We start from the raw sequence: 12,875 nt of genomic DNA, 5'->3' as shown, positions 1-12,875 counted from the left end.
ATTTGGCCCCGCCCCATGCCGATTTTAGCTATGAGAAAGCCTTGGATTGGCGAAAAATCAGCCATTTTGATGATGTCACAAAAGGGGCAGAGCCAGCACAGTTTTATACTTTTATAGAGGGGCTAACAGGGGGGGGGGGGGGGGAGAGAAGAGAACAAACCACCTAAATAATGGTTTTAGCACTATAGGGTCAGGAATACATGCTTGTGTTCATACACAACAAATAAAGTATGGTAAGAGGAAGTAAGAGGAATGTCAGACACAAGTTAAGAGTTAATTGTTTAAATATACATTACTATGGAAGACTTTTTTTCCCCCTTTTTCTTTCCTACCTCTCCTTTCCTTACTATACTATAAAATCTTGTTTAGGGATTTCCCGAGTTAACTGAATATAAAGAATTGAAAAGTAGAGATGGCTGAATGACAAAGTGAAAGAGAAGGGAATACATGGCTAACAATATAAGATAAAAGGTTCGCCGGACTAAACTTATCCGCCTTAAAGGGGCACTGTCATGTCGAACTTACCTTTCTTTAATGGATTCCTCTTCTCTTCCTCTCTCGGGAGCTGTTCTTCATTTCTTCCTGTCTGGTCTAGTTTTCTTTATAACATAAGACAAAGTAGGGACTATTTGTCTTATGGAGGCTTCCTATGCCTGACCATCTCTGACCAGCGGAGGAGCAAAGTGTGCTTCATTTCCAGTGATAAGAGAAGGTTTTCCACAATTCTCACCTTTCCTCTGTGTTCCCACGAAGTCTCCTTTCACTTTTCCCGAACGTCCTGTCATTTAGACAGAACACCGGTGAAACTACCAAATTGCGTCCTAACAGAATGAGAACAGTTTCTCCATTCGTGTTAGGACGCAATTTGGGACTTTGTTCATATCGAAATTTCATTCAAATTAATTAAACTTCCTATCCTATTCGTGCCGCGGCTGAATCATGCAGTCGCTTAGTAGATAACTCCCTAATTCCCACGGTATCAGAGAGCTATCTACCAAAAGGCTGAAAGACCTAAATTGGTCATTCAGCCAAATATACTAATACTAAGTAAAGATTACCTAGTATTAGTAAATTATGCCCCTACTCGCTATATCGCGATTAGAGGCATGTCTACTAAACAATGAGCAGCCAGTGGCTTCTTACTGTTAAAAAAACCCAAACACTAGTATCCCCCCCTCCCGAGCCCCGACCTGTGCCGTGCGAGTGGGGGCTATTAAACTGGAGGGGGGACCTGAGCGGTGGGTGGGGGCCCTAATAACAATAGGGGGGAACAAATTGTCCTCCCCCTCGGCCCCCAACCCTGAGCGGCAGGTGGGGGTCCTAAAGAACAATTAGGTGAGGGGAACCTATAAGTCCTCCCCCTCGGCCCCACTACTGATCAGCAGGTGGGGGCCCGGCGACCTATTGTCCTCCCTGCTGGCCCCTACCCCTGAGTGGTGGGTGGGGGGCCCTAAATGAGAATGAGGGGGGTGGGCCTATTGTCCTCCCCCTGGCCCCCACGCCTGAGCAGCAGTGGAGGGGGACCTATTGTCCTTCCCCCCCCAGCCCTGAGCATCAGCTGGTGGCCCTAAATAACAATGTGGGGAACGACAAATTGTCCTCTCCCCCCACCCCTGAGCGGCGGGTGGGGGCCCTAAATGATAATGTTACCCCCCCAAGGTGACTAGGGGTCCCCAAGCCCCCAGTTACCCCCCCCCCCACCCAAAACAAAAAAATGAATAAAACCTCTACCAAACCTCTACCTACTCCCTAGTGCAGACAGGAAGAAATGAAGAACAGATCCTGAGAGAGGAAGAGTAGAGGAATTGATTAAAGAAAGGTAAGTTCGGCATTACAGTGACGCTTTACGTTCTCAATAGAACTTAGTTTGTGTATAATATTACACACAAGAGGGAAGTATAGTGGAAGCCTTTAGACAAGACTTCCAGTATGATAGCAGTGGTTATTGCATATGTATGTATTTTTTGGTAAAAAGGTGGGGTTTTTTTGTCTGTGTGTGTTCTTCGGCATTATGGCGAGTAAACAAGTCAGTTTGGGGAGGTTTTCAGACTTATTTGGGAAGAGATATTGCTATGATTAAATTAGCCTCTATAAATAGCCAGGGTCTTAATATTCCGCAAAAAAGATGGGCTTTTAATGACGATTTACAGAAAGAAAAGATACAAATTGTCTTCGTCCAAGAGACGCATTGGCATCAAATAGACCAAAAAAAATAAGTAGTCCCCACCCACCGACTCACTCCATATGTTGAATCAATATGATTTTTGGGGGGTTTATTTTGCGATACGTGTTTTCGCATGTAATATTACGAATATTGTTTTAATATGATCCAACCAATATCTTTAAGATAATTGAGTACTTTCAGATATGGGTCTTAAAGTATGTTTTAATTATGTATTTATGTAAAACTATTTTCCAAAAATAAAGATTTATAAAAAATAAATAAAAAAATATCACCATTTGAAATAACCTAGGGTGTCTTCTTTTCAAAATTATATGGTTTGAAGGGGGTAGATTACATTGGCCGGCTTAAAAAATGTCCCATATAGGACATGGGTGCATTACCAGCTGTGAAAATTCCAAGTTGGAAAACTGGAAAGCGCACCCTCCAAATAAGGTCTTTTAGCCTCCAGAGAACCAGACACACCTATGCATGGGTGGTATCACTGTACTCAGGAGATGTTTCTGAACACATATTGTGTTTTTTTTTGGCAGTACCCCTTAAAGTTCTCAGTACATGTATTCTTAAATTGCTATGTGTGTCAAAAAAAATTAAAATAGATTTTTTTTTGGCAAAGATTGGTGGTAAAATTGTTGCATGAAAGCAGTCCAAATACCCCAAGTTGAATACCTTAAGTTGTCTTCTTTCAAAAAATATATACATGTGAAGGGTTATTCAGGGATTCCGGACAGATATCAGTGTTACAATGTAACTTTTGTTAAATTTTGAAAAAAATAATAATTTGGAAATAGCAAAGTGCTACCTGCACTTATTGCCTAATAAATTGCAAAAAAAAACAAACAAAAAAAAAAAACTTTGGAAAAAAGAAATTTGGAGTTGGAGTATTTCTAAACTCAGGACAACAATTTAGAATGAGTAAGGAAAATTACAGCTAAACACAAACACCACAGAAATCTAAAAACAGTCCTGGTCCTTAACAGGAAGAAAAAACGGTCTGGTCACTGAGGGGTTTTACGAGGGAATCACAATGTATGAGAGGCGAAACACGTATGGTCTAGAGAAATCCAACGAAGAAAACTCACATGAATGCTTTAGTTCAATATTTTTTTTTTTACACAAATGGTAATATTAGGCTTCTTCTTGACCTAGTGAACTGGTAAAAGGTTTGAAAAGCTTGTTTGATTTCTTGAGCACAGAGGGTATATGTACGGCCAGAGCTCTCTTTACACAGGACATATCTTGATGGAAGGAGATGGACCTGGGTGAAAGAATGTTACCTTCACTTCATCCTTCTCTTCCTGTTTTGCTAAACAGAGCCCAGCCACCAATTGCCACTTACAGTACAGTGCGATGACATAACCACTTATTTTACTGAAAACCAGGCTTCCTGCCCATCTTATTACAGTATGCTCAACTGATGTCTCAGCAAAAGAAAAAGCTTTGACCAAGATTTTTGTTTCACTAGATGTTATGAAACCATGCAGTTTTTGACTTCCTGGTTCAGTTTTTGTGCTTTGCTTAAGCGATCTGTCAAACACTGGTTTGGCTCAATGTACTCTGCCTGTGTAACAAATGTGAAGTCAATATTTGAAACATTTTTTTTTTCAACTCAAAAGATTCCCTTGGTGTCATTATTTGGTCCTCAGATAGCCTTGGGAAACTTGCTCGAGCGGCCAACCTTTTTTACCGTCCCACCAACCCCATCATCATATTCCCCTTTTCCCATGAGCTATAGTGGAATAATGCCACTCGGCTGCAAAATTCTAATTATTTTTACGGACACATACATTTAAAAAGTTCTTGATTTTATATTAGGAGCAGACCCATCGGAAAAATACAAATTTTTGCAGAGGAGATTTCAGAAACTGCCCAAAAGAATCTGAGAGTTCCCGATTAAATAAACAGTTAACAGTATTGTGTTCTAGGAACGCTCAGTTTTTTCACCCGTTTTAAAATATACAAACAGATGTAGTGTGGCTTGGTTGCTGGTCCTATGATAGGACTGTGCTTCATCTTGCACAACAAAATAAGAGAGTTTTCTGAAAAACTATACACAATTTCGGAATCAGACATGACATGATTCATATAGGAACTTTATTGTTTAGCTATGAAGTCACGGTGAAGTAAAAACAGAAATTTTTGCACAGGTTGACAAATTCAGAGACTTTTTTTGTAATGTCTCTAAGATGCATCTTTCTACAGATATCCACCGGCAAAAATTTACATGCTCGATTGCATTTTCTTTAAAGGCATTTTCTAACAAATTTTGGATTACTTGACATTCAGGGCAGGTCGCACAATTACCCAAGTAGAATTCAACTGATAAGACATTTGGAGACACTAATTTTTGCTCAGTACTGACTTTCTTGGAAACACAATCTTTTATCCCAAGCCCAGGAATACTGACCTCATCACTTTCATAAAATGTGTTTTTTGTCCGTCAGCAGTTTCTGCAAGTACAGTATTGCCAGGTTTCAGATTTTGAGTACCGGTAGATAGAAATTGTTAAAAATGTATTCTATCTTTGGCCATCTTACCATCTACATTGGTGCATGAAATTCCCTCACACTCTTCCTGATACCCCAAGATTTAAGCGAAAGTCAAAGCTTGGAATTTGTTTTCAAGGAACTTAAAATAGTTTTATATTGGGACTCTACATAACTTTCGGAAGAATCTGCATTGTTAAGAAGTTTGCGTTTTACAGCGGTTTTAATTCTTTTACTTTTTTTGTACAATATATATGGTGCTTTTTCATGTTAATGGGAGACTCTACTAGGTCTGCAATCTGAACTTCTGCAATCTTAATCTACATTCTGGCTAGTACTTGGAAAGCCTGTGATTTCTTTTTCATCCTCTTTTTCAATCTTACTCATTTAGTTCCTACAATTGCCACAAACTTTAACTATCACTAGTGTTTCATGGAAAAGGGAACACGCCGTCACTGGTCTTAATCCGTTCCTTTTATGGGAGTTATTTGTTAAATTAATTAAAACAATTTAAGGCCCATTTCTTGTCCATTTTGAAAATTTTTATTTTTGCATTACACCATAGGACAGGCTTCCCCAAACTCCTGCCCTCCAGATGTTGCTGAACTACAACGAACATGATTCTATGAATGAAATAGATAGGCTGAGAATCATGGGAATTCTAGTTCAGCAACATCTGGAGGGCTGGAGTTTGGGGAAGCCTGCCATAGGACAAATTAGCACTTCATGAAAAATCAGGTCAGTCTGAAACTGTGTGACAATTTGATATGGAATGACCTCACACAGTAGTAATTAATATTGTTTTAGCTATAGTTTTAGCTCACTTCCTTCCAGGAGTTACACAAACACACTATTACGCATATACATACACACACACTTTTTGTGGTGGCTGTTCCTGGTGCAATATGCTGGGCAATAAGAGGAAGCAGATGTCAGTCTCTGTTCCTCTGTTCCCTTTTCTCCACCGCTCCCTCTTTTCAGACCTCCAGATACAGAAGCACCCTGCCTCTCCCTGGTCCCAAATGCCCACGGGGTCCTACCCAGGAGGAGTTTAAGTTTAATTATTCCCTACCAGCACAGCGATTTCTCATGGGAACAGGCTGCTTTGCCGAGGGCCATATGTTTGACAGCCATGCCCTGCTGGGTGCTATTCTCTTCTGAGGTGGGTGTCTCATATTCCTGCGTAGAGGAGGAGAGATTTAAAGTGGCCATAGTAGCTGGAGTTTGTATGTGCAGCCTCTTCACTATCCGGGGTGTAACTTCACCTCCAGCAGCCTCATTACCCATCCCAGAATACAATTCTACGCATAATAATGTCAATTCTGTGCAAAATACTGCTTTTAGTTTAATTGAATAAAGATTTTTATTATAAAGATATTCCTCTGATGGATCTTTTTGAGCAATATATAAAATAATTAAATACTAAACTGATAAAATGAAAATAAGAAACCTTTCATGTTATAGAAAAGACTTAAAAAGGACTTCTATCCATGTTGGTACCACTAGATACGGTACTGACAATTATTAAAAATCCATACTCCCCTTCCAAATGCACCCTGCTGTCAAACAGGGTCTGGTAGTTTTTCAAGTTTTGAATCTTAGCACCTGTCACCTACATTCCCAATGCACATGTGCACTGGGACCCCATGAAACGCATAAGCAACAGGTTGCATTACAGGAACAAGTCCTGTAAGGCGAAACACAGAACAGAGTATGCACTCTAGCTTTAGAAAATGCCTCCGGGGCAATTAAATAATATTGGTGTGTAGCCATTACTGTGCGCCAACCAAGGCTGCTCCTAGCCATGTCTCCTTATAAATAATATGCTTATCCAAATCAAAGTTTTAAAAGGTCCTCAGGATACCTATCTGTTCCAATCACGAAAAAGGCAGTAACGGACCATGTGAGAGGAGTACATTCAAGAAAGGTATTAGGGAACATGAGTGACATTTTGTTTTTGTAATTTTTAAGAAATAATTGTTATTTATTTACAATTTAATTAATTTCTTCAATCCTAATCCTCATGAACTGCTGAAATAGACACAAATGAATAAATATAAACGTATACCTTGCATGTGTGTTTAATATATATGTATCCAATATACACACACACACACACACAATATATATTATATATATATATATATATATATATATATATATATATATATATATATATATATATATATATATTGGGGGCAGGGCCGGACCACCGAGCTGGACGGTCGCAGGCAAAAGAAGCTCCTGCTGTTCAGCACCAAATATGCCGAAAAACAAAACAAAAACTATCTTAAGTCAAAAAGCCGACCGACAACTACAATGCCCAAAGCAGAAGGCCTGCTGGAGCCAGGGAGAGGCTGGCTTATCAAGCTACAGTCCCCTGGAGGAGAACACTTTGATGCCCCTAATCGGGGCCTTCTCCGGCGGTGAGTGGGACGGACGGCCGCCGCACCACTATCCTGCCACACAGCACCCAGCCTGGGGCTCGAACCTGAGCGGACCCGGCCCTGTCCCCCCCCCCCCCCCCCCTATGGACTGGGGTGATCCCGGTCCTCACCCGGGGGCATGGCAGCCGGAGCACACAGGCGCCATCGTCACACTCGAGGGCCCGACCGCACCACATAAGATGGCGGCTGCCACGTGCACCGAAGTTTGCAGAAGGGAATGCACAACAGCGGAGCTGGGAACACCCAGTGCAACAAACAAGCACGGGCCCAGGAAGCCAGAGAAGATGGCGGCTCCACTCTCTCGCAGGTCGCCAAACGACGTCCTACCTGTAAGAGCAACCAGCCACGAGAAGACGAGCAGCAGCGGAGGCCTACCGGACACGAAGCGGCGGAGACACCAATATGCAGGGACTGCGCTCCACACTCACGACCCTGCCGCCAACCGAAGAGAGCCACACGCCAGAGTATGCAACACCCAATGCTGACCGCGGAGACCGCTCCTCTCGATTCCCAACAGAGGCAAGCCCGAGAGATGCATCTGGAGAGATACCTCAGCCTACAAGGACACCAACACCGGGTTGCGCCAACATGCTGGAGCAGGCAATGGCCGACCATATGTCCACTACCACCCATGAAGCATCGGACCCACCATGTCGGTGATTCCTGAAGCGTATGCAGCCTTACAAACTCTTGATCAGACTGGGTGATATTATGTTATATTATATCTGTAGATGGCTGCCTGGCCTTAACATGCCTAAGTTTACATGCTGCACCTTTGACCATAAGCTTACCGCTTGCATCCTTCTCATAGTAACACATAAAATGCTAGCATTCATGGCACCCTAACACTGCAGAAATCGTTAATCAACCTTCACCCATGCCTCGCTTGCAACAGAAAAGTTTTAGGCCATAGTGTTTATTGTGTGTTCCCACACTCTGCCTGTAATTGTAACATGTGCCCTGCCTTCCCGGGTGAGTCACCTAGTAGCAATCCTGGATAAGCAACATCACCACACAAAACATAGTGTCTATGTACCGTATTCACTTGTCTAATTAACCTTATATTATATGTATATCCTGCCTGCATAACTCATCTAGCTATATAACTAAATAATGTTGTACATCATCTTGTTAGAACGCGACCTTAACACGAAAATATGCAAGTACAAACGTATACCCCAATGTAATTATTGTCTGACTAACACGAGGAATGCCTTTGGGGTACCCCGTGTAAAGCTGTAACATCTTATGCACTGCAAAAAATAAAAAATAAAAAAATTAAAATATATATAGTTATTAAATATTAGACATACACAAACGCAGCCCTGTACAAAAGTTTTAGGCATGTGTTAGAAATACAAAAACCAAGTACAAAGTACAGGGTGCGCAATTAAAAACACCACCACACAATGTGATATACTTATATCAATTTGTCTCTGATTATCTGTAAAATATAAAACTGTACATAGTGTAATACTGTATATATACAGATATTTAAGTACACAGAGGTAATGGGTTACTCACTCTTCCCAGAGCAACGTATAGCAGGCTCTGACTGTGATGGCTTATCAGCAGATAAAGTTGCTGGAATGAATCCTGAAATTATGTTACTCCAAAATATTCATGAAACTTGAAGGTTTTTCTGGGGGCTGTGTATAAAAGCAGGCAACTTGACCATAATAAAGCAGTTCCTTTTCACCCATTACTCAGTCTGGGCTAGTGTTTGGGTGGATCAGCTATACTCTCTGCAGGAGAGCTTCATCACTTGAAGCTGTACCCAGAACCCTGCCCCAGGACGGGAAGCAATAGAGAGACCCCAGCGAAGCTGCAGCGGCTAGTGGCTGAAGCACTCCTGTGTCCCAGAGGAGAGCTAAGAAGTGAGCTTGACGGACGTACCCAGTCGGGGTGCCAGGCGGTCCTTTTCTGACCAGACGTCTCTGGACAGTAGATGTGGTCTTTATAGGAGACCGAAAACACCTCAGATGTGGCAACAAGGTCAAGCAAATTAACTATGCAAAAAGTAAAACTATTTGGCTGTAGCAGATGGCAGTTTGTTTGCTGAAGAGCAGTACAAGTAAGAGTGTCTGGAGGCAACACAGAAGCATAATGGAGTATCCTTACAAATTTGGGCAAATTGATTTGGGGATTTTGTCACATTTAATGGTCTCCTCAATGCAGAGAAGTACAGGCAGATACTTGCCCATCATGCAATATCATCAGGGACGCATCTGATACGTGTGGCCAAGCTGCAAAAAATATGTGGGGCAAAATATACAGCCAAAGTCATTAAAAATGGTCCTCAGTGTAAAAAAAACATTGAATCCTGCAAGTGATGCTGTGCCCCCCCCCCCCCCCCCCCCACAGAGCCCTGATCTGAACATCATTGAGTTTGTATGGGATAACCCACAGATAAACTTGTTAGTTTAGAACTGCCTACCTGCAGAGCATCCCATGTGTTCCCTATTAAGGGTTAACAAGTACATAGGGGTGTATATAAAAAATACCCCTTTCTGTCTCAGAGATATTTTTGCCAGAAGCTCAAGGAGGCAAGGTAAAGAGTCAAAGTTGGACCCGTCTAGGGGGGTCTGCCTTGACGTTGGCAGGCGGTCATTCCCTCCATGGCCACTGGAGTAACTAAATTACCTTCATTTGTTTAAATATACATAGGGATTAAGGAGAGAGCGCAGGTAACCCTTTTCCTTTGGTTTTTACTATATATTGGGGCTGATGTGTACTGTAGTCATTGCTGCCACCCAGGAGTGATGGGAGTGAGCGCAGGGCTTTTCTTTTTGTACCTGCAGAGTACCTTACCAAATTGTATACAAGTACAACTGGTAAAATTGATGTGGTTTTGAAAGCAAAGGGTGATCACCCCAAATATTGTAATATATTCAGATTTTTCATCTATTCACTTACTTTCCATTCTGATAATTGATAAAAAAAAAAACAACATTCTTTACAGCCTGTTTTCATTCCTGCCTAAAACCTTTGCACATTTGTGTAAATGCTTGCATTTACTAGTTTAATTATTAGTGACATATTCCCAGATGCAGTTTAACGTACATACAGGGAGTGCAGAATTATTAGGCAAATGAGTATTTTGACCACATCATCCTCTTTATGCATGTTGTCTTACTCCAAGCTGTATAGGCTCGAGACTGATCTCGCCTGCCGGCCGAGGAGACCTAATGCGCATGCGCGGCAATGCCGCGCATGCGCATTAGCGCACCCCATAGGAAAGCATTGAAAATGAATTTCAATGCTTCCCTATGGGGAATAGAGCGACGCTGGAGGTCCTCACACAGCGTGAGGACGTCCAGCGACGCTCTAGCACAGAAAACCTGTGCTATGAAGCAGGAAGTGTCCTCTAGTGGCTGTCTAATAGAACACCACTGAACAAGACACACAAGCTGAAACGTCAAGACTGGGCCAAGAGGTTTTATGGACTGATGAAATGAGAGTGAGTCTTGATGGGCCAGATGGATGGGCCCGTGGCTGAATTGGTAAAGGGCAGAGAGCTCCAGTCCGACTCAGACGCCAGCAAGGTGGAGGTGGAGTACTGGTTTGGGCTGGTATCATCAAAGATGAGCTTGTGGTGCCTTTTCGGGTTGAGGATGGAGTCAAGCTCAACTCCCAGTCCTACTGCCAGTTTCTGGAAGACACCTTCTTCAAGCAGTGGTACAGGAAGAAGTCTGCATCCTTCAAGAAAAACATTATTTTCATGCAGGACAATGCTCCATCACACGCGTCCAAGTACTCCACAGCGTGGCTGGCAAGAAAGGGTATAAAAGAAGAAAATCTAATGACATGGCCTCCTTGTTCACCTGATCTGAACCCCATTGAGAACCTGTGGTCCATCATCAAATGTGGGATTTACAAGGAGGGAAAACATTACACCTCTCTGAACAGTGTCTGGGAGGCTGTGGTTGCTGCTGCACGCAATGTTGATGGTGAACAGATCAAAACACTGACAGAATCCATGGATGGCAGGCTTTTGAGTGTCCTTGCAAAGAAAGGTGGCTATATTGGTCACTGATTTGTTTTTGTTTTTGAATGTCAGAAATGTATATTTGTGAATGTTGTATGATGTTATTTTGGTTTCACTGGTAAAAATAAATAATTGAAATGGGTATATATTTGTTTTTTGTTAAGTTGCCTAATAATTATGCACAGTAATAGTCACCTGCACACACAGATATCCCCCTAAAATAGCTAAAACTAAAAACAAACTAAAAACTACTTCCAAAAATATTCAGCTTTGATATTAATGAGTTTTTTGGGTTCATTGAGAACATGGTTGTTGTTCAATAATAAAATTAATCCTCAAAAATACAACTTGCCTAATAATTCTGCACTCCCTGTAGATTCATTATGGGATGACCATTAATAGCGCCTTATACCCAGAAGACAGAATGGGTTAGCTTTAAATGTGATTGGAGTTGTAATCTTACCAGTAGGGACAGACAGTGGGGAGAGAGGTCTTGACATAGTTGGTGAAGGAGACCCAATAACCAGACTCTTCCTATTGCTGCTCCTACAGCTGGGGACAGAAAGTGCATATTAAATGTAAGGTCTACCAAAGCAGTCTTTATTCATTCTGTAATAACAATGCAATATTACCATAAACACCAGTAACATGGAATTAGAAAACAACACAGAAAAAAAAATTAAGCAATTCAGTAATCATATATCAATTTATACAGATTATAGAAAAAAATAAAACAAAACCAAAAAATTTTTAAATGACCACTACAGGCACTCTAGTAACTTTATTTAAATTAGGTTGTTATGGTGTCCGAAGATCCAGGGCGCTATCTTACCTTATGGGATTAAGCGTTTTTTCAAATGGTTTAACTCCAAAGTACTGTTCACACGTCTGCCCTCTCTGCCACTTATCCGCCTTATCCAGCATTGGCTTCAGACTTGGGTGCCAGGTATCGGCTGAGAGCATTAATGTAAAACTTGCTTCCCATTGGTAGAAAAGCTTTAAAAAGGTACGAATTTAAGGGAAAGGTTTCAACAGTGAAGCTGTGGCCATTAGAGGAAGGGGTAGAGAGGCTGAGAGGGCACACTCTGTAAACAGTACTTTGGGGTTAAAATAAACTGTTTAATTCCAATATGGTAAGACTGTGTCAAGGACCTCCAGACATGATAATGACAAATTTAAATTAAGACGTTATAATGCCTGGAGGGTCCGTTTAATTTTCTCCAGTGAGTATTTAAGTTCATAATATACTAACAATTTATAGAATGAACCTATTTTTAGCTGTACAAATTTACCACCTGCATTTGTCCACAAAGGTTTTTTTGTTAGCATCTATACATCTAGTGACATTTGAGTCCAGATTTACAAAGATGTCCTGTTTCCACAGTGTAAAGCAGGCTTACTGTGCAGCATTATGCACATTTTTTTAATGCAAAACCCACAAGCATTTTTTCTATCTAAAAACTACCACAGTTGCATTTCTCAAAACTGTAAATTGGTGTATGCAGATATAATGTGTCTCCTACTCTTACACAGTAAAAAAAAAAAAAAGTTAGAAAATAAAAGAGTTCAGAATAAAACCTTAATCCCATTACTATGATGATAATTATGTCCACATAATGACTTTACCTCTTAAAACAGCTCCGTCACCCTCTGGGTCTTAGCATAATTTGCAAAGATCCCCAATGGTGACTGATCTGCTAGGTGTTCGGTGGCCATGGTATGCAGGGGAAGGAGAGTTATACTTACCTGAACATATCTCTTGCAGCTGCTGC

The 12,875-nt window shown here is 41.4% G+C and overlaps 1 protein-coding gene across 4 annotated transcripts in view; it reads right to left on the bottom strand.

The window, feature by feature from the left end:
• MAST3 (microtubule associated serine/threonine kinase 3) overlaps positions 1 to 12,875 on the bottom strand; it is a 163,974-nt gene that overhangs the window by 50,076 nt on the left and 101,023 nt on the right. For all 4 annotated transcript variants that reach the window (XM_063455580.1, XM_063455581.1, XM_063455582.1 and 1 more), the window contains one exon: positions 11,567 to 11,655. In XM_063455580.1, the coding sequence (XP_063311650.1) occupies positions 11,567 to 11,655 (89 nt within the window). The remainder of the gene's footprint in view (positions 1 to 11,566; positions 11,656 to 12,875) is intronic.

This window comes from Pelobates fuscus, chromosome 5 (genome assembly GCF_036172605.1).
Source record: "Pelobates fuscus isolate aPelFus1 chromosome 5, aPelFus1.pri, whole genome shotgun sequence".
In the NCBI taxonomy this organism is placed as follows: Eukaryota; Metazoa; Chordata; class Amphibia; order Anura; family Pelobatidae; genus Pelobates; species Pelobates fuscus.
This window is presented reverse-complemented; position numbering and strand designations above follow the sequence as displayed.